This window comes from Mauremys reevesii, linkage group 24 (genome assembly GCF_016161935.1).
Source record: "Mauremys reevesii isolate NIE-2019 linkage group 24, ASM1616193v1, whole genome shotgun sequence".
Lineage (NCBI taxonomy): Eukaryota > Metazoa > Chordata > Testudines > Geoemydidae > Mauremys > Mauremys reevesii.
Genome location: NC_052646.1, coordinates 9,005,779 through 9,026,291, shown reverse-complemented (window position 1 = coordinate 9,026,291; position 20,513 = coordinate 9,005,779). Strand labels below are relative to the sequence as shown.

At 48.7% G+C, this 20,513-nt stretch overlaps 1 protein-coding gene across 3 annotated transcripts; it reads right to left on the bottom strand.

Annotated features, from left to right (window-relative positions):
• Window positions 1-12,955: 12,955 nt before the first annotated feature.
• Window positions 12,956-20,021, bottom strand: LOC120389983. 3 transcript variants are annotated; one of them, XM_039512161.1, is made up of 4 exons: window positions 19,846-20,021; window positions 17,309-17,400; window positions 14,402-14,872; window positions 12,956-13,442 (listed from the first exon to the last, which is right to left on the bottom strand). In XM_039512161.1, exons 2-4 carry the CDS (start codon window positions 17,361-17,363, stop codon window positions 13,333-13,335), a joined length of 636 nt encoding a protein of 211 aa, XP_039368095.1. In that variant the 5' UTR covers window positions 17,364-17,400; window positions 19,846-20,021; the 3' UTR covers window positions 12,956-13,332. The 3 variants fall into 3 exon arrangements, with proteins under 3 accessions (XP_039368095.1, XP_039368097.1, XP_039368096.1); XM_039512163.1 differs by having other exon boundaries at window positions 14,501-14,872; window positions 19,846-20,005; XM_039512162.1 differs by lacking the exon at window positions 19,846-20,021 and adding an exon at window positions 17,565-17,614.
• Between the last annotated feature and the right edge of the window lie 492 nt (window positions 20,022-20,513).

Genomic DNA, 20,513 nt, shown 5'->3' with positions numbered 1-20,513 from the left:
AGCAAAGACACAACGCTGGTGAGCAGGAGCCAGGCCTAATGCTGTTGGTACCCAACTGAAGCTGATCCTGACCAGGGCCTCTGGCCTTGTCACCTATGGCCTTGTCACCAATACCACCATACACCAGAACTACACCATCCCAGCAAGCCCATTCTATGGCTTTGTCACCACCACCATACGCCAAAACTACACCGTCTCAGAGAGCCAGTCCTATGGCCCTCACCACCATGCCACCAGAACTACACTGTCCCAGCAAGCCCATTCTATGGCTTTGTCACCACCACCATACGCCAAAACTACACCGTCTCAGAGAGCCAGTCCTATGGCCCTCACCACCATGCCACCAGAACTACACTGTCCCAGTGAGACAGTCCTTTGGCCTTGTCATCACCACCATACACCCGAACTACACCGCCCCAGTAGTCAGTCCTATGGCCCCCCCCACTATGCCACCAGAACTACATTGTCCAAGTGAGCCAATCCTATGGCCCGCACAGCGCCCATACTACCAGAACTACACCGTCCCAACACGTCAGTCCTATGGCCCCCACCCTATGCTACCAGAACTACACCATCCCCACAAACCAGTCCTGTGGCCGTGGGTGTGTAGTTCTGTGTGTGGATGTGTGCACACATGTGTTACTAGGTGTTCACATGCATGTGAATGTATGTGCAAGCATATATGTGTTTGTGTTGGTAGAATTCAGACCTATCTATCTATCTATCTATCTATCTATCTATCCCCATGCAAATGTTAGGAACCATTAGGAAAGGGATACATAAGAACACCCACACTGAGTCAGAGCAAAGATCCATCTAGCCCAATATCCTGTCTTCTGACAATGGCCAATGCCAGGTGCCCCAGAGGGAATGGACAGAACAGGTGATCCATCCCCTGTCGCCCATTCCCAGCTTCTGGCAAACAAAGGCTAGATAATAAGACAGAAAATATCACATTACCTCTATATAAATCCATGGTACACCCACATCTTGAATACTGTGTGCTGATCTGGTTGTCTCATCTCAAAAAAGATACATTGGAATTGGAAGAGGTACAGAAAAGGGCAACAAAAAATGATTAGGGGTATGGCACGGCTTCTGTATGAGAAGAAGTTAAAAGGACGGGGACTTTTCAGCTCGGAAAAGAGACGACTAAGGGACGATATGATAGAGGTTTATATAATCTTGACTGGTGTGGAGAAAGTGAATAAGTGTTATTTACTCCTTCTCATAGCACACGAACAGGGATCACCCAAAGAAATTAACAGGCAGCAGGTTTAAAACAAACCTCTCTTGAGGTTCTCAGTGATTTCAGCTGAGCTCTCAGTGGGGGAACCTCGCTGCTGGCGCAGACTGGGCCGTCTCTTCCACAGAAACACTGTCCCACAGCAGGTCTAAGCACTTAGACCTGATTCTCAGTGATCTCAACTGCAATGGTCACTTAACAAAACAAAAGACTCTCTATGGACTGTAATCAGCTCCGTCTTTAAACAGTGGAGAGGGGTAGGTCAAATAGTACTTGTGACTCAGGCAGACCATCAAGCAAAACACCTGCCCTCATCCTCTCTCTTGGTGCCCTCAATCAGCACAGGCTAAGTACAGTTCTACTGCCCTTTACTCATACAATAAGAACAACAAGAAGTGATTTGTAACCCACCCCCAGCCAAAATCTATCACTTGGGCAACACAGCTCTGTTTGCTGGATACCTAGGTGTATTTAGGTTTGACTGTAAATACAATCTGGTCCTGAAGCCTTTCCCCCACAGCCCCCAGCTCATCACTAGCTGTCAGGGAGAGCTCATTTAGACTTCGCCTACAAATCATGATTTGAAATTATTAGGCTGGCCAACATCGCCGAAATGAATGCACTGACATTGTCATAAAAACCAACAGCTGTATAAGGAAGCTAGTCTATGTTCATACTTTTTAAATCTATTGTACTTTTTCAGATATACAGTGTATGATAAAATATGGGTATGCTTTTAAAGTGTGTATTAATGTTTCAATTTTAATTCAAATTTCCAAACAATCACTACATTGGCAACACTGCATGTAACTAATTCAGAAAACTGGGGGGGGGGGTGTTGGAGAAATTCAGGGGGGAGGGTAGGGAAATCCCTGACCAAAAGGGAGTTCCCAGCACGGTTACACAGAGAAATTCCATTCAGCTGGCATCTGTCTCAATTTTTATCCTCTCTGAACAGGTTACAGATCATATGAGCAGGCTTGGAAAGTTTTTATTATCAGTAAATGTCAGTAAATGCTGTTTTCACCAGATACCCACAAACCGCTGCCAAAATATTTCCAGAGATCATCACCCCCATTGACAGAGAGACAAAGTAAGAAAAATGCTGCTTGAGAACGTATAAGATACATTAGTGTAAATCACAATGTTGGCCAGCACTACTGGAGTTGGAGCAGGGCCGCCTTTAGATGAAGGGGGGAGCTGGCCCCCCGCCCATGCTCCCGATAACGTGTTCATCTAAGAACACGGAGGTGCTGAGGCGAGGACCCTGCGACTTCAAATCACTGCAGTTTCCTGCAACTGTGACCATCTAAATCAATAAACCTAAAAAATGCTTTCAAATAACCATCAATATTATCCATAGAAATGGCCAAAAAATGAAATTTGATTTCTGCCAAGCCTCCATAGCAAATATTCAATGATGCTAATCCAAGGCGAACACCCAGTTCAAATCCAGCAGCAGGTAAACCAATGCAAAACATTTTCTCCCCTCTGTTAAAAGGCAGATACTGACCTGGAGCTGCCCCTGTGACCCAGCCTGAAAATGCCGCTAGGAACAAGCTAAACTCAGTGTCAACATTTAAAGAAAGCAAAGGGAAGCTGGGAGCATGAAGCCCCAGGCTTATCTGTTTGCATTTCTCGGCAATCAACAAGGCTACAACTACTGCATGTCTTCCTGTGGGACAGCTGGTCTTGCCCACTGCGGGGGGTGGGCAGGGGAGCATGAGTTGGTTTGAGGATTTCTCTTGAAAAATTAGTCAAGAAAGGTTTTGTTTTTTTTAAATAAAAATTATGCCAGACTAAAGGAAGCTTCGCAGAAAATGCATTGGGAAATGGAACCGTGGCACCTTACTGGGGACGCACTGAAATACTGCAGTGATGATAGATAGATAGATTTAAGAATGTAAGAACGGCCATACTGGATCAGACCAATGGTCCATCTAGCCCAGCATCCTGTCTTCTGACAATAGCCAGTGCCAGGTGCTTCTGAAGGAATGAACAGAACAGGCAATCATGGAGTGATCCATCCCTTCTTGTCCACTCCCAGCTTCTGACAAACAGAAGCTATGGACACTCAGAACATGGGGTTGCATCCCTCTCCATCCTGGACCTATCCACCAGAAATGTATCGAGTTCTCTTTTGAACCCTGTTATAGTGTTGGCCTTCACAACATCCCCTGGCAAGGAGTTCCATAGGTTGACTGTGCATTGTGTGGAAAAGTCCTTTCTTTTGTTTGTTTTAAACCTGCTGCCTGTTAATTTCGTTTGGTGACCCCTGTTCTTGAGTTATGAGAAGGAGTAAACAACACTTTGTTATTCACTTTCTTCACACCATTCAAGATTATATAAACCTCTATCATATTGCTCCTTAGTCATCTCTTTTCCAAGCTGAAAAGTCCCCGTCCTTTTAACCTCTTCTCATACAGAAGCCGTTCCATACCCCTAATCATTTTTGTTGCCCTTTTCTGTGCTTATTCCAATTCCAATGTATCTTTTTTGAGATGGGACAACCAGATTTGCACACAGTATTCAAGATGTGTGTAGTGGGGCAGATTGGCTGCCCACAGATCTAAAGGGAGAGGAGGGGAGCCCCTCATTAAATACTGGTGGGCGGAGCCACACCACCCTCAACCCTCAGTGGGCAGGACCGGAAGTATAAAAGGCAGGCCAGAGAACTCAGCTGGGAGGCAGCTGCCCGAGGAGCCAGACACCTCCTGTGAGCTCCTGAGCTGGGAGGCCGCTACAGACCCCGAGGGAGCTGAGGACTGGCCAGGACCATTTACAGACCCGAGCACAGAGGAGCTGCAAGCCCTGACAGAGGCCTTCTTCCCCGATAACCAGGATGACCCTCTCCTGAGCCAGGTGCCCCTGAGGGGGAGTTGGGAAGTAGCCGACCCCCGTCTGGCTGCAACGCTGACAGCAAGCAAGTCATCGTGTTGCAGTCAGGATCCCCGCTGACCCAGCAGCACGCCGCTCTGCCACTGCTAGGGCCCTGGGCTGGGATACAGTGGAGTGGATGGGCCTGTGTCCCCCCTGCCACCCCAAGCCAATGGTGGCAGCCTCCCGCTCTCTTAGGCAAGAAACTTGCACTTGTCGGCCCTCCCCCAGAGCTAGGAGCCTGGCTGTTTGCTGCCCAGCCTGAGCACAGGCCTGAGCATGAGACTCTTTGCTGCCCCGCCCCCACCAGGGGCTGGGGCTCCGTAACTGTGTTTATTGTTCGGCCCTGACCACGGGCCCGAGCTCACGTCTCCCGTCGCCTCGCTGATTCCCCACGTCAGGCGACCCCTGGAGACAGAGTGGGGCAGATTGGCCGCTCAGAGACCTGGACTAGGAGGAGCCACTCGCCCTAGTGGACTACACTGTGGGTGGACCGTGGATTTATATAGAGGTAATATGATATTTTCTGTCTTATTATCTAGCCTTTGTTTGCCAGAAGCTGGGAATGGGCGACAGGGGCTGGATCACTTGCTGATTACCTGTTCTGTCCCTCTGGGGCACCTGGCATTGGCCACTGTCAGAAGACAGGATATTGAGCTAGATGGACCTTTGGTCTGACCCAGTGTGGGTGTTCTTATGTATCCCTTTCCTAATGGTTCCTAACATATGCATAGGGATAGGTAGATCTGAATTCTACCAACACAAACACATATCCGCATGCACATACATTCATATGTGTGTGCACACATAGAAACACACACGTGCGCACACATCCACACACAGTACACACACCACCTAACATATGCATACACACACACCTACATACGTGCACACATAGAATCACACACACACACACACACACACACACAGAACTACACACATCCACACAACACATGTATACACATGCATATACACTCAGACACACATATGCACACACATCCACACATGTGTGGACACATGCAAACACACACATGTGTGTTAGAGGACTTTCCCTCAACCCTACCACTTCCCTGCTTCTTGTCGCACAGACAGCAGCGGCATAAGACCAGAAGTCCGAAGCACAGATAATGCGATGTTTATTGGGGTTAGAAGCAGCAGAGTCCTGTGGCACCTTATAGACTAACAAAAGTATTGGAGCATGAGCTTTCATGGATGAATACCCACTTTGTCGGATGCATCCAGTGGATATTCAAGTGGAAATAATAAAACTGTCATACAACTTTATACAATTCTTTGCCTGCCAGAGAGTTTTTAGTGTTTGCCAGACAACTGACAAGGCTTCAGTTCTGTCAGTTTGTTGATGTTTGGCCTCAGTGACTGAGCAGTTGAAACCTTTAGGATTGCAGCAAGGTGTGCATCAGAGAGTTGTGTTTGGTATTTTGACTTGTTTATATTCATTGTGGAAAAAAGTGATGCTGCCTCCATGGCTGATGCTGCCTGGCAACTAGTGATGATATCTCTGTCCCTCTCCCACAGCCAATGGGAACTGCGAGGGGTGGCACCTACAGCAGACAGCCAGCAGCATAGCTGCATGGGTCTCCTCTGCAGGCCACAGTAAGGAGGTTCTCAGGTAGGGTGACCAGATGTCCCAATTTTATAGAGACAGTCCCGATTTTTGGGTCTCTCTCTTATATAGACTCCTATTACCCCCCTCCCCATGTCCTGATTTTTCACACTTGCTATCTGGTCACCCTATTCTTGGGCTGGAGATGGCCCACGGGCCGGGATTTTAAGACCCCTGATCTAGACCATCCCTGACAGGTGTTTGTCTAACCTGCTTTTTAAAATCTCCAATGACAGAGATTCCACAACCTCCCTAGGCAATTTATTCCAGTGCTTAACCACCCTAACTGTTAGGAAGTTTTTCCTAATGTCCAATTTACACCTCCCTTGCTGCAATTTAAGCCCATTGCTTCATGTCCTATTCTCAGAGGTTAAGAAAATCAATTTTTCTCCCTCCTCCTTGTAACAACTTTTTATGTACTTGAAAACTGTGATCATGTCCCCTCTCAGTCTTCTCTTCTCCAGACTAAACAAACCCAATTTTTTTCAATCTTCCCCCATAGGTCATGTTTTCTAGACCTTTCATCATGGTTGTCGGTTTTCTCTGGACTCTCCAATTTGTTCACATCCTTCCAGAAATGTGGCACCCAGAACTGGACACAATACTCCAGTTGAGGCCTAATCAGCACAGAGTAGAGCGGAAGAATTACTGCTCGTGTCTTGCTTACAACACTCCTGCTAATACAGCCCAGAATAATGTTCACTTTTTTTGCAACATGCACTTACACGTACATACACCAGTGCGCATACACACACATACACACACACACACAAACGCCAGGCGGGACATAGAGCTAGTTGGGAAATTAATTTAATTCCCCCCCCACCCGCAAAAAAATTCTATGAAATCAAGACATTTCTTCACTTTTGTCAACAAAAAAAATCTTTTTTTAATTTTTGTCAACCCCCCCGCAAAATTCCAGTTGTCAAAAAAAATAGTTTTCAGGGTTTTTTTTTATGGAGACCCCAAAATTTTTGACAAAAATGGAAACACATTTTGTAAACACAAAAACTTTCAGGCTGCCTGGGCACCAAACCATGGTGAGTGCCTCTGCCCACCCACGGAACGTACATGGCAGGGGGTGGGGTGGAGCTGGCATGTGTCCCTGTCACCAAGAACATAAGTACACTGGGTCAGACCAAAGGTCTATTGAGCCCAGTTTCCTGTTACCGACAATGGCCAGTGCCAGGTGCCCCAGAGGGAGTGAACCTAACAGCTAATCATCAAGTGATCTCTCTCCTGCTGTCCATCTCCATCCTCTGACAAACTGAGGGTAGCGACACCATTCCTTACCTATCCTGGCTAATAGCCATTAATGAAGGTAACCTCCATGAATTTATCTAGTTCTCTTTTAAACCCTGTTATAGTCCTAGCCTTCTCAACCTCCTCAGGTAAGGAGTTCCACAAGTTGATTGTGCGCTGTGTGAAGAAGAACTTCCTTTTATTTGTTTTAAACCTGCTGCCCATTAATTTCAATTGGTGGACCCTAGTTCTTATATTATGGGAACAAGTAAATAACTTTTCCTTATTCACTTTCTCCACATCACTCATGATTTTATATACCTCTATCATAGCCCCCCTTAGCCTCGTCTTTTCCAAGCAGAAAAGTTCTAGTCTCTTTAATCTCTCCTCATATGGGACCCGTTCCAAACCCCTAATCATTTTGAAAGCAACAAAGAGTCCTGTGGCACCTTACAGACTAACAGACGTATTGGAGCATGAGCTTTCGTGGGTGAATACTCACTTCATCGGATGCATGTTGCTTTTACAGATCCAGACTAACACGGCTACTCCTCTGATAGTAATCATTTTAGTTGCCCTTCTCTGAACCTTTTCTAATTCTTTTTTGAGATGAGGAGACCACATCTGTATGCAGTATTCAGGATGTGGGTGTACCATGGATTTATATAAGGGCAATAAGATATTCTCCATCTTATTCTCTATCCTTTTTTTAATGATTCCTAACATCCTGTTTGCTTTTTTGACTGCTGCTGTACACTGCATGGACGTCTTCAGAGAACTATCCACGATGACTCCAAGATCTCTCTCCTGATTAGTTGTAGCTAAATTAGCCCCCATCATATTGTGTATATATAGTTGGGGTTATTTTTTTCCAATGTGCATTACTTTACATTTATCCACATTTAATTTCATTTGCCATTTTGTTGCCCAATCACTTAGTTTTGTGAGATCTTTTTGAAGTTCTTCATAGTCTGCTTTGGTCTTAACTATGTTGAGCAGTTTAGTATCATCTGCAAACTTTGCCACCTCACTGTTTACCCCTTTCTCCAGATCATTTATGAATAAGTTGAATAGAATTGGTCCTAGGAATGACCCTTGGGGAACACCACTAGTTACCCCTCTTCATTCTGAAAATGTACCATTTATTCCTACCCTTTGTTCCCTGTCTTTTAACCAGTTCTCAATCCATGAAAGGACCTTCCCTTTTATCCCATGACAGCTTAATTTACATAAGAGCCTTTGGTGAGGGACCTTGTCAAAGGCTTTCTGGAAATCTAAGTACAGTGTCCACTGGACACCCCTTGTCCATGTGTTTGTTGACCCCTTCAAAGAACTCTAATAGATTAGTAAGACACAATTTCCCTTTATAGAAACCATGTTGACTTTTGCCCAACAATTTATGTTCTTCTATGTGTCTGACAATTTTATTCTTTACTATTGTTTCAACTAATTTGCCCAGTACTGACGTTGGACTTACTGGTCTGTAATTGCTGGGATCACCTCTGGATCCCTTTTTAAATATTGGCGTTGCATTAGCTAACTTCCAGTCACTGGGTATAGAAGCTGATTTAAAGGACAGGTTACAAACCATAGTTAATAGTTCCGTGTAGATGAGCGGACTCACCCCTGCAGCGCCTCCTGCTGGTCGTGCTCGGGAATTAGCTCTTCCAGTTCCAGAGCACCCTCTGCAGGCCGGTGATCCACCTGTCCTCTGGCCCCGGTGCCCCTCCCTGGACCCAGTGCCCTTTTACCTGGGGTGCTGCCCCCTTGCAGTAACCCCTCAGTCTTAGGGTCTCCCCTCTCCAGGGAACTCCCACCCACTACTCCCACCTCGCCTCAGTATATGGCTACTGCCAGTCATCGTCTAGCCCCACACCCTGGGGCAGGCTGCAGTATCAGCCACTCATACCTGGCAAGGTTGGGTTTGGACTTGCTGCCTTGGCCTACCCCTGGGCTGCGCTCTGCAGCCCCCAGTACCTGTTAGCCCAATGCTAGGCCGCAGCCTGGGGCTTTCCAGGCTGGAGCTCCCCAGCTCCTCAGCCTTTCCCCAGCCCTACTCCACTCAGGTACCCTGTGTCCAACTCCCTGCAGCCAGGCCCATCTCCCTCTACAGGCAGAGAGAGACTGTTTGGGCTTCTGGCTCACAGCCTCTTATAGGGGCCAGCTGGGCCTGATTGGAGCATGGCCACAGCTGAGCCTGCTTCCCCAATCAGCCCAGGCTTCTGCCCCAGCCACAGCCCTCTCCTGGGCTGTTTTCAGCCCTTCAGGGCAGGAGCAGGGGATCACCCTGCTACATTCCGCAATGTCACATTTGAGTTCTTTCAGAACTCTTGGGTGACTTGTTACTGTTATCAGTTAATTCCAAATCTTCCTCTAGTGACACTTCAATCTGTGACAATTCCTCAGATTTGTCACCTACAAAGGATGACTCAGGTTTGGGAATCTCCCTAACATCATCAGCTGTGAAGACTGAAGCAAAGAATTTATTTCGTTTCCCCGCTAAATGAACACTGTTTCCTGACACTGTTGCCAAGAGGCTGAACCATTCTTGCTTTGGCCGGTCCTTTCACGAGGTTTCCTGCTCCAACTGTCTCAGTTTGTCTGTCCAGTGTCTTTCTCAACTACAGACCGCAGGGGGTGACGCTCTGCTCACAGCATGTGGCTACTCACTCTTTGGGTGTTATGGCGGTGGGACCAAGTCGAGCATTTCAACCCTGCTGTCCATCCCCTCGCAGGACTGAGCAGACAGACTGACTGGTCCCTTTAGATCCCAGGATATCGGAGACAGCCAGCAGAATGAGTGGGTTCTTGGGATCCCGCTGGGAGATAGAGCAGAAGGTCAGGGAGAGCGAGTTTCCCCCATTACATCTCCCCCTCAGTATCAGAGTGTGGGGAAGGGGAGAGCTAGTGAATCCTTTTAGATCCCTCCATCTCACCCCCCGGCACGGAGCAGAGAGGAAGCGGACGGTCCCCTGCTTTACGGATCCACAGCACAGAAAGCAGTGGCATTTGCTGGTTTATGGACCCTTGGCCTGGACAGCAGCTGTCAAGAGCAGCAAAGAGATAACCCGTCCTGCTTCATCATGTAACATCCCACTGTCCCAAGAACATCTCTGAGGGCAGCTGGAACATCCCAGGTTTTCCCCTCGCCCATCGGAACGCCTGGTAACTACAGACGAGCCGCTGCCTTGGCACAAGCCCGGATCCCTGGCACACTCTCATTGCGCAGCCGGCACATTTCCAAACTCCGGAAGGTCATTGTGGGAGTGAGCTAGATGGAGGGTGTCAAGGCTGATTCCCCAGTCTGGCACTTCAAGTGCAGAAGGTGGGGGCCCGCAAGGCCTCTAAAAATTAATACTGGCCACTCCAGGCTTGTATGAAACTCCCAAGGTTACAGCTTCTCTCTGACCTTGGATGGGTAGATGCTGCCACCACCCAAGTGCAGAACCCCTTTGAGAGACCTGGAAGGCTCACTTGGGAATTCCTTCCTGTGGGGCACCCTCAAGCCCTTTCACACACACCCCTCTGGGGAAGAGCTGAGAAAGGGGAGGGGGGTGAGAAATCAGCTGTTGCCACCAGCTAATTAAACAACATGTGCACAAACCTCTTAGGACACAAAAAGCCAATTCTGTTCTTTAAAAAAGGTAAATTTTATTTAAAAAAAAACTAAACAAAATACATCTGGGAACTCAGGCATTTGCTAGATTTAAAAAAAAAAGCCACAGGGATTAAGCACCAAGAATCGCTTTCTTGAGGTCCAGCTTAAAGGTTACAAGCAAAACAAAAGCACCTGGGGTTAGCCCAGAGGAATCCATAAGCCAGAATGAAATAAAAGGAATAAAATTAATTGCGTCTTTCTAGACATTTCCTGAGCTACTTACATATCTGAGGTTTTTTAATGAGTAGTTTCTAGGTATGATACTGATGACTTTTTCATACCTGGCCCAAGCTCTTACAGCAGAACTCTGTCCGTCCGCCTCTCCCCAGGGAACAACAGACAGACAAAAGGGGAGCCTTGTTTCAATTTTAAAAGGTTCTTGCCTTCCCATTGGCTCTTTTGGACAGGTGCCGACTCACTTCCTTTTACCTATGCAGAGCAGTAAAACTTTTTAACCCTTTAGAGGTAGAGCGCTTAGAGAACAGCTACTGAGAGGGATTCATTTATCACAGAGGGGCTGTCAAGATTCCTTCCCCACTTTGAACTTTAGGGTACAGATGTGGGGACCTGCATGAGAACCTCTAAGCTTAATTACCAGCTTAGATCTGGTTTGGCTGCCACCACCCAAATCACAGAATCTCAGGGTTGGAAGGGACCTCAGGAGATCATCTAGTTCAACCCCCTGCTCAAAGCAGGACAAATTCCCAGACAGTTTTTTTTTTATTAAACCCCAGGTCCCTAAATGGCCCCCTCAAGAATTGAACTCACAACCCTGGAATTAGCAGGCCAATGCTCAAACCACTGAGCTATCCCTTTAAGAGTTATTTGGGAAGCTCTGTCTACCTCCCCCCAGAATATCTCCCGCCACCAATTCCCTGGTGAACATTGATCCAAACCCTTGGATCTTAAAACAAGGAGAAATTAACCATTCCCCCTCCTTTTCCCCCGACCAATTCCTGGTGAGTCCAGATCCAACCCCCTTGGATCTTAAAACAAGGAAAAATCAATCAGGTTCTTAAAAAAGAAGGCTTTTAATTAAAGAAAGAAAGGTAAAAAATCATCTTTGTAAAATCAGGATGGAAAAATAACTTTACAGGGTAATCAGATTCAAAGAGCCCAGAGGAACCCCCTCTAGCCTTAGGTTCACAGTTACAGCAAACAGAGGTAAATCCTCTCAGCAAAAAGGCACATTTACAAGTTGAGAAAACAAAGATAAAACTAATACCCCTTGCCTGGCTGTTACTTACAAGTTTGAAATATGAGAGACTGGTTCAGAAAGATTTGGAGAACCTGGATTGATGTCTGGTCCCTCTTAGTCCCAAGACCGAACAACCCCCAAAACAAAGAGCCTTCCCCCCACCAAGATTTGAAAGTATCTTGTCCCCTTATTGGTCCTTTGGGTCCGGTGTCAGCCAGGTGACCTGAGCTTCTTAACCCTTTACAGGTAAAAGGATTTTGGTGTCTCTGGCCAGGAGGGATTTTATAGTATTGTACACAGGAGGGCTGCTACCCTTCCCTTCATAGTTATGACAGGGGCACTCGCTGATAAAGCCAGCTGCGTGAAGGAGTTTTTCTGTGAGTGGCAAGGGAGCAGTAAATCTCGAGGCATGCCCTTTAACTGCTTGGATTTGGAGACGGGGTTTGGGGGAATACTACGGGATTCGAGTTCGGTCTGTGTTTACCAGGAAGAAACGGTCCCGTGGGACAAGCACACAATTTCTGGCTGGAAGAGAACCGTCACCCTCCGAGCTCTTCGGGCAACGTGACCCTTAGTGCTTGTCCTGTTTTGCATGATAAGAAACTCATTGAGGCACAAAGTCATTTGCAAAAAACCCTTCACGCCAGGAAGTACTGGACGCTGGTAAGCCAGCAGTAGCAGCATATGCTGGCTACCTCTCTGCCTTGCTAGGAGCAATGCGTGACCCTAAGGCCAGGTCTAAAATAGAAATTTAGGTCGGCATAACTACGTCACTCACCGGTGTGCGAGCAGCACAGTTAAGTCAACCTAACTTCCCATGTAGACAGCACTAGGCCAACAGGAGACTTCTTCCATCAACTTAGCTACCATCTCTCGGGAAAATGGATTATCTACAGCAGGGGTAGGCAACCTATGGCACGTGTGCCGAAGGCGGCACGTGAGCTGATTTTCAGTGGCACTCACACTGCCCGGGTCCTGGCCACCGGTCTGGGGGGCTCTGCATTTTAATTTAATTTTAAATGAAGCTTCTTAAACATTTTAAAAACCTTATTTACTTTACAAACAACAATAGTTTATGGTTATATATTATAGACTTATAGAAAGAGACCTTCTAAAAACGGTAAAATGTATTCCTGGCACGCGAAACCTTAAATCAGAGTGAATAAATGAAGACTCGGCACACCACTTCTGAAAGGTTGCCGACCCCTGATCTACAGCGATGGGACAACCCCTCCCGTCGGTGCAGGTCGTGTCTTCACGGAAGCAAAGCGGTGCCAGGGTAGTGGTTCAGTGTACAAAGCGCTCAGTGTCCCAGTGGTGTATGTTTCATGTGCCAGCCTGGCTTGGAGGGCCCCATGCCATCTGCCGCACTGGGATGTGTGAGAGGCTGGCGTGTTTGAGGAGGCGGCTGTCCCCTTCGATCACACGGCAGCTTCCGAGCGTTTCACAGCCACATCCCAGTTGGGGTCGAGCCCCTGTCCCTGCACTCACACACACAAGGTAACTGCTGCGGCAAGGGAAAGCACCAGGCCAGAGAAGCAGGTGGCAGCGAGCCCGCAGTCTAGCTCCAACCTACACTGGTGGTGATGGTGATGGTCTGCAAAGAAGAAGGAAAAGGGTTGATTTACTCGAGACCTCCCAGAGTGGTGGGGCGCAAACTGGTCTGCTGGCTCATGGGGAGTCCCAGGATCTAGGCTAGCAACGCTCCTGTTCAGCAGACGTTTTATCCCAGCCAGCTGGGGCTTCGCTGCCAGAGACCCTGGCAGACGTTCTGCAGGTACATGCAGAGGATTGTTTCCATAGGGTGGGGGCCTCTGGGACCGTGTCGCTGTGTCTGGGGGCTGTGTGTCTGCACTGCTGTGCCATGTTGTGCTGGCATTGCACAGAGCTGAGGCTCGTCCAGAGCTGCCCCTCGCCAGGATGTCACACTATTGGCATGTCATCAGCCCGCGCGGCACCCGAGCATCATGGTGCCACGGTGCCATGTCGTAGCATGGGGCCCGTGGAGCCATGGACCCGCCACGAGCAGGAACAGGGAGGCACGGGAAAGAGGGACGAGAGGCAGGGTGCTCCCAGTGGTTAGGACACTAGCCAGAGATTTGGGAGATCAAGGTTCAATTCCCTGTTCTGCCACAATCCCCCTAGGGTAGGGCTGTCCTGCCATCAGGGGGTGGAACTGCAGCACACATTGACACACCCAAGCGAGCTGACTGTAGCTAGCTCACGTACTGTCAAGTTGGCCTCCAGGGTCTCAGCTTATACAGCCCTGGCTGCCATGACTTCCATGGGCTGCAATCCCGCACACTGTGTGCAATGCAGACATCCTCTGTGTCACTCTGTGCCTCAGTTTCCCAGCTGTGCAATGGGGTAGACAGCCCGGGCCAGCCACACAAGGGGGGTTGGGATTAAGGATGGGGAGCAGCTTAGATACTCTGGGAAGTTGGGGCTGTGTTTGTACATAGAAGGGCCTGGCTCCCTGCTACACACATGTTGCCAGGTTCAGACAGGCCGTATGGCGCCCACTGGGGGCGGGGATGAGCTCAAATGGACACTCACTCTCAGGCTCTCTTCTCCCCAAGGCTGAATCCGAAAGCCGAGGTGGCCCGGAGGCCTCTCCACCCAACACGTGCCTCCTCGCCTCTCCCTCCTGCTTACCGCTGACCCAGAGCTGCACCTCCACAGACACACAGTCGTGGACCAGGCCCACCCAGCAGGAGAAGTTCCCTTGGTCGGACGTCGTGACTCCGGCAAGGTGCAGGGTGGCGTCGCCATGGGCCAGCCCTGTGGCGTTAACCCACGTCCTGCCCTCAAAGGGCGGCCTGTAGAACGAGCGGCTCTCATTCCCATTCATGCTCGTGTAGAGGTTGATGTTTTCTGTGTTGTTGGTCTGGCTCTGATAGTTCCACTGGACCGTTGGGGCCTTTCTGGGGTCGTCGACTGAGAAGGGGCAACTCATGGCGACGTTCTCCCCCACCAGGGCATGTAGCGAGGTGTTGGAGGTGTTCCCACACGGCTCAGCTGGGCAAGCTAGGGAACAGCAGAGCAAAGTCACAACCCTGGTGAACAGGAGCCAGGTCTAACTGAAACTGATCCTGACCAGGGCCTCTGGCTACTACTGAGCCGTTCCTATGGCCTTGTCACCACCACCACCATACACCAGAACTACACCATCCCAGCGAGTCAATCCTATGGCCCTCGCCACAACCATACTACCTGAACTACACAGTCCCAGCACGTCAGTCCTGTGCCCTCCCCCCCCCCCACTATGCCACCAGAACGAACCAGTCCTATGGCCTTGTCACCACCACGGCACCAGAACTGCAACGTCCCAGTAAGCCAGGCAGCCTAGGGCTGTGCCCCTCTCCCCTCATCAAATAACTCCATGGAGAAGACACAGACGAAGCGACTGAATTAATGGCAACAGGATTTAATGCAACGACCCAAGCAGAACAGAGCTTACTGAAGCACTCCCGTTTCACCTGAAGGAGCCCTCCATGCTTTACCAGCCATGCACCCAGCCTGAGAGTCGCTCCAAACACCCCAGACAGGCAGCCACCTCTGGATGGGACACGGCCGCTGCTCATCAGTGCACAGCAACACCAAGCAAAATTAAGTGGAGAAGAAACCTGGGTCCAGGTGGGGGTAGGGGTGGGGGAAGGAGGCTGATCTGGGAATCAGGACACTGGCATGAAGAGCCTGGCCTGGAGGAAAGGCACAAGGGGTCTGCAATGACCAGGGCCCATGTTCCTTGTCTCAAATCAGATAAAAAAAGCTAAAAGAGCTTGGGAACACTTATACAACAGACCCTGCTCGGTTAGAGAACTGCTGGGTCTGGAACCTGGTGCCCGTGTTCATGCCAAATCGGATAGAGAAAAAGGATGGACAACGCCCGCTGTCATAAAAAGTGCCTAGATCCTATGTGACCGAGACTGACGGTGAAGAGTTCAGCAGAAACCATCAGCACCCACACTTTGTTCCTCAGCAGGAACAATCAGCAGAGCAACTGCTACAGGTGGCAGATGCAGAACACGAAGAAGTCTCAAGGATTCTAAACCGACCACAGCCAGTCGTAACTCTCTTTAAATATATCAGAGGGATAAATACCAGGGAGGGAGAGGAATTATTTCAGCTCAGTACTAATGTGGACACGAGAACAAATGGATATAAATTGGCAGTCGGGAAGTTTAGGCTTGAAATTAGACGAAGGTTTCTAACCATCAGGGGAGTGAAATTCTGGAACAGCCTACTGAGGGAAACAGTGGGGGCAAAGGACCTCTCTGGCTTTAAGATTAAGCTTGATAAGTTTATGGAGGGAATGGTTTGATAGGATAACGTGATTTAGTCAATAGGTCAATAACGTGCGACCACTGGTAATTAGTACCGAGGGTCAATGTTGGGATATTGAAAGTCTTTTTCCTGAGTGTCTGGCTGGAAAGTCTTGCCCGCATGCTCAGGGTTCAGCTGATCGCCATATTTGGGGTCGGGAAGGAATTTTCCTCCAGGGTAGATTGGCAGTGGCCCTGGAGGTTTTTCGCCTTCCTCCGCAGCATGGGGCAGGGGTCGCTTGCTGGAGGATTATCTGCTACTTGAAGTCTTTAAATCAGGATTTGGGGACTTCAACATCTGAGTCAAGGGAGAGAATTATTTCAGGAGTGGGTGGGTCAGCTTTTGTGGCCTGCATCTTGCGGGAGGTCAGACTAGATGATCATAATGGTCCCTTCTGATCTTAAGTTCTATGATTCTATGATTCTATAACTAACGGCCAGCCATGTTCAGGTTCTGTAATTAGGAAACCAGCACGATTCAGAGACACTCAACAGCCTGATCCGTACTGAACTTCAAAGAGAGCGTGGCAGGGTAACTGTGAGAGCAGCAAAGAGTCTTGTGGCACCTTATAGACTAACAGACGTTTGGAGCATGAGCTTTCGTGGGTGAATCCCCACTTCGTCGGATGCAAGGGTAACTGTGGTAAATGGTGGGAATGTAGAACTGAAAAGGGGGAGACCTAATGGAACGTTAAACTGTATTATACTGTTCAGCCATTAGGTGGCGCTGTGTGTAAAACACCTTATTTCAACTAGCCTCAGCCATGCCTGGCAGAGCATTAAAAGATCTTATGCGGATGAGCACAGCTGGGGTGGGTAAGTGAGCTCTGTGGCCAGGACAGGGCTGGTTTGGGACAACAGCAACAAAATTCTGTTTCAAAGTGGCAGCCAGCTCTAATATTAACCTGCCTCCCAGGGAGGTTGTGCGTTGATCGGGTACCACAGTGATGGGCTGGGCACAGGGACCTGAATAGAATAGAATAGAATAGAATAGAATAGGGGTGTTGTGAACTACTGCCTGCAGAGCACTCTCAGATCCCTGCGTGCTGGGCTCTAGATGAAGACCGTGACCCACATGGGACCCCATCCCGATCCCACACAGACAGAACAGCCGTGCGGTGACACGCCCAGTATTTACCTAGCTGCTGGAGAACTGTGAGGAGGAATCCCAGGTGCAGCAGATCGCGCCCCATCTCCACCTGCCGTTATTGCAGCTCTGCTTCCCCTGACCTGAGAGAGGGAGAAAAAAGGCAGAAGGGGTCACTCCATGCAAACAGGAGGGGAACCTCGCCAAACCCCAAGCAAACTGCACCAGGGAGCAGTCCTGGTCTGGAGGGGCGAGCCCCTCCCTCCAAGTTCAGAGACCGGGGATAGCTGCAAAGCTCAGACCCAACCTGAAGAAGGACGTAGCTGGATCCTTAGAAGAATCTGGAAATAGCAGTGGGAGTTTTCCCTTCCTGCCCATCATCATTCCCTCCCCTATCCCGCACGCTCGCCAATAGGGCAGTCATTCCTCTCCGGCCCCTACCACCTTCCCTCCCTTCTTAACCCAGCAGAGGCTGATTGGGGGCAAATTCTCCTTGCTTCCTTCCTAGCTGGCAAAGCGAGACAAGGGAGTTCCCAGGATGGCTGCCCGGAGAAATTCCATCCAGCTGGCATCTGTCTCAATAGCTTATCAGTCATTTTTATCCTCTCTGAACAGGTTACAGATCATATGAGCAGGCTTGGAAAGTTTTTATTGTTATTAGTAAATGCTGATTTCACCGGATGCTCGCAAACTACTGCAAAAACATTTCCAGCGATAATCACTGACATTGACAGAGAGGCAAAGTAAGAAAAAAGCTGCTTGAGAACATATTGGATACATTAGTGTAAATCACGATGTTCGCCAGCACTTGGAGCAGGGCCCCCTTTAGTTGAGGGGGGGAGCTGGCCCCCAGCCCATGATCCCTATAACATGTTTATCTTAGGAACAGGGAGGTGCTGAGGCGAGGACCCTGCGACTTCAAATTAAGGTGACCAGACAGCAAATGTGAAAAATTGGGACAGGGAGTGGGGGGTAATAGGAGCCTATATAAGAAAACGACCCACAAATCAGGACTGTCCCTATAAAGTCTGGACATCTGGTCACCCTACTCAAAATCACTGCCGTTTCCCACAACTGTGACCATCTAAATCGATAAACCTCTACAAAATGCTTAAAATAACCATCAATCTTAGCCATAGAAATGGCCAAAAAATGAAAATCGAATTCTGCCAAGCTTCCGTAGCAAATTGTCAACCATGCTAATCCATGGCGAACACCCGGTTCAAATCCAACAGCAGGTTCTCCCCTCCATTAAAGGTCAGAAACTGACCTGGAGCTGCCCCTGTGACCCGGCCTGAAAATGCCGCTAGGAACAAGCTAAACTCAGTGTCAACATTTAAAGAAAGCAAAGGGAAGCTGAGAGCATGAAGCCCCAGGCTTATCGGTTGGCATTTCTGGGGAACCAACAAGGCTACAACTACTGCATGCCTTCCTGTGGGACAGCTGGCCTTGCCCATTGCAGGGGGCAGGGGAGGATGAGTTGGTTTGAGGATTTCTCTTGAAAAATTAGTCAAGAAAAGTTTTGTATTTTTTTAAATTAAAATTATGCCAGACTAAAGGAAGCGTCACAGAAAAGGCATTGGGAAATGGAACCGTGGCACCTTACTGGGGACGCACTGAGATACTGCAGTGATGATAGATACATAGATTTAAGAATATAAGAACGGCCATACTGGGTCAGACCAATGGTCCATCTAGCCCAGCATCCTGTCTTCCGACAACAGCCAATGCCAGGTGCTTCAGAGGGAATGAACAGAACAGACAATCATGGAGTGATCAATCCCCGCTTGTCCACTCCCAGCTTCTGGCAAACAGAGGCTAGGGAGGATGGGGTTGCATCCCTGTCCATCCTGGACCTATCCTCCAGAAACGTATCGAGTTCTTTTTTGAACCCTGTTATAGTATTGGCCTTCACCACGTCCTCTGGCAAGGAGTTCCACAGATTGACTGTGCGTTGTATGAAAAAGTCCTTTCTTTTGTTTGTTTTAAGCCTGCTGCCTGTTAATTTCATTTAGAGACCCCTGTTCTTGTGTTATGAGGAGTAAATAAAAATTCTTTATTCACTTTCTCCACACCAGTCAAGATTATATAAACCTCTATCATATTGTTCCTTAGTCGTCTCTTTTCCAAGCTGAAAAGTCCCCGTCCTTTTAACCTCTTTTCATATAGAAGCTGTTCTATACCCCTAATCATCTTTGTTGCCCTTTTCTGTGTCCAGTCCAGTGTATCTTTTCTGAGATGGGACAACCAGATCAGCACACAGTATTCAAGATGTGGGTGTACCATGGATTTATATAGAGGTAATGTGATATTTTCTGTCTTATTATCTAGCCTTCGTTTGCCAGAAGCTGGGAATGGGCGACAGGGGATGGATCGCCTGCTCTGTTCATTCCCTCTGGGGCACCTGGCATTGGCCACTGTCAGAAGACAGGATATTGGGCTAGATGGATCTTTGCTCTGACCCAGTATGGCCATTCTTATGTGTATCCCTTTCCTAATGGTTCCTAACATTTGCATGGGGATAGATAGATAGATAGATAGATAGATAGATAGATAGATAGATAGATAGATAGATAGATCTATCTCACCTGCAGGATGTTGTCCTCCGTTTCTCACAAATCAGTGATCGCCACTGAACAATGTGTTTCTCTTCTTTCTCTCCAACTCACACAGCCCATTCACCGCCCGGCCTCTACTGGCGTGTGACTTGTCATGTCAGTCTAGATTGGCGAGGTTATAGTGGTGGACACCCTGAGTCACACCGCCCACAGCCCCTCGTCACTTCTGCACCAGACCCTTTATCATTAGCTTCTGTTGCTGTTTCCCTCTGTGCACTTCCTGCACCACTTGAACAGCTCCATGCGCCATCTCCAGTGCCAAATCCATCATGCGGGTTATCTGAAATGCCCCACAGCCCAGCTGCTGGAGCAAATGCAGCTCAGGCTGATAGGAACAGAGAGCTGTTCCCGTCTGATGGCAGCTCACCGGATCACTTGAAATGAGCTGGTGGCTCTCAGCCCAGTGCCTTGTGAACCCAGGGACCTCCTGCCCCTGCACAGAAAAGGGTCATGAGCCAGACCCATTACGGGTAGGGCTCAGCTCAGCTTCATCTGCTTTCAGCGTAGTGGAAGTTGCTCCTTTGTGCGCCTGGTTAAGCAGATGTGGAATTGATCATAGTCATTAACTGGCTGTTTTAGAGGCTCCTGCCTGAGACCGGAGCCCAGCTGTTCTGGCCCTGCACAGACCCCAACCAGGA

Coding starts and splice junctions, on each gene's coding strand:
- LOC120389983 (XM_039512161.1), bottom strand. CDS start 17,363: ATGGGGCGCGATCTGCTGCACCTGGGATTCCTCCTCACAGTTCTCCAG. Junction 14,873..17,308: donor CACAGTTCTCCAGCAGCTAG/GTAAATACTGGG, acceptor GCTGTTCCCTAG/CTTGCCCAGCTGAGCCGTGT. Junction 13,443..14,401: donor GGGGAGAAGAGAGCCTGAGA/GTGAGTGTCCAT, acceptor TCTTCTTTGCAG/ACCATCACCATCACCACCAG.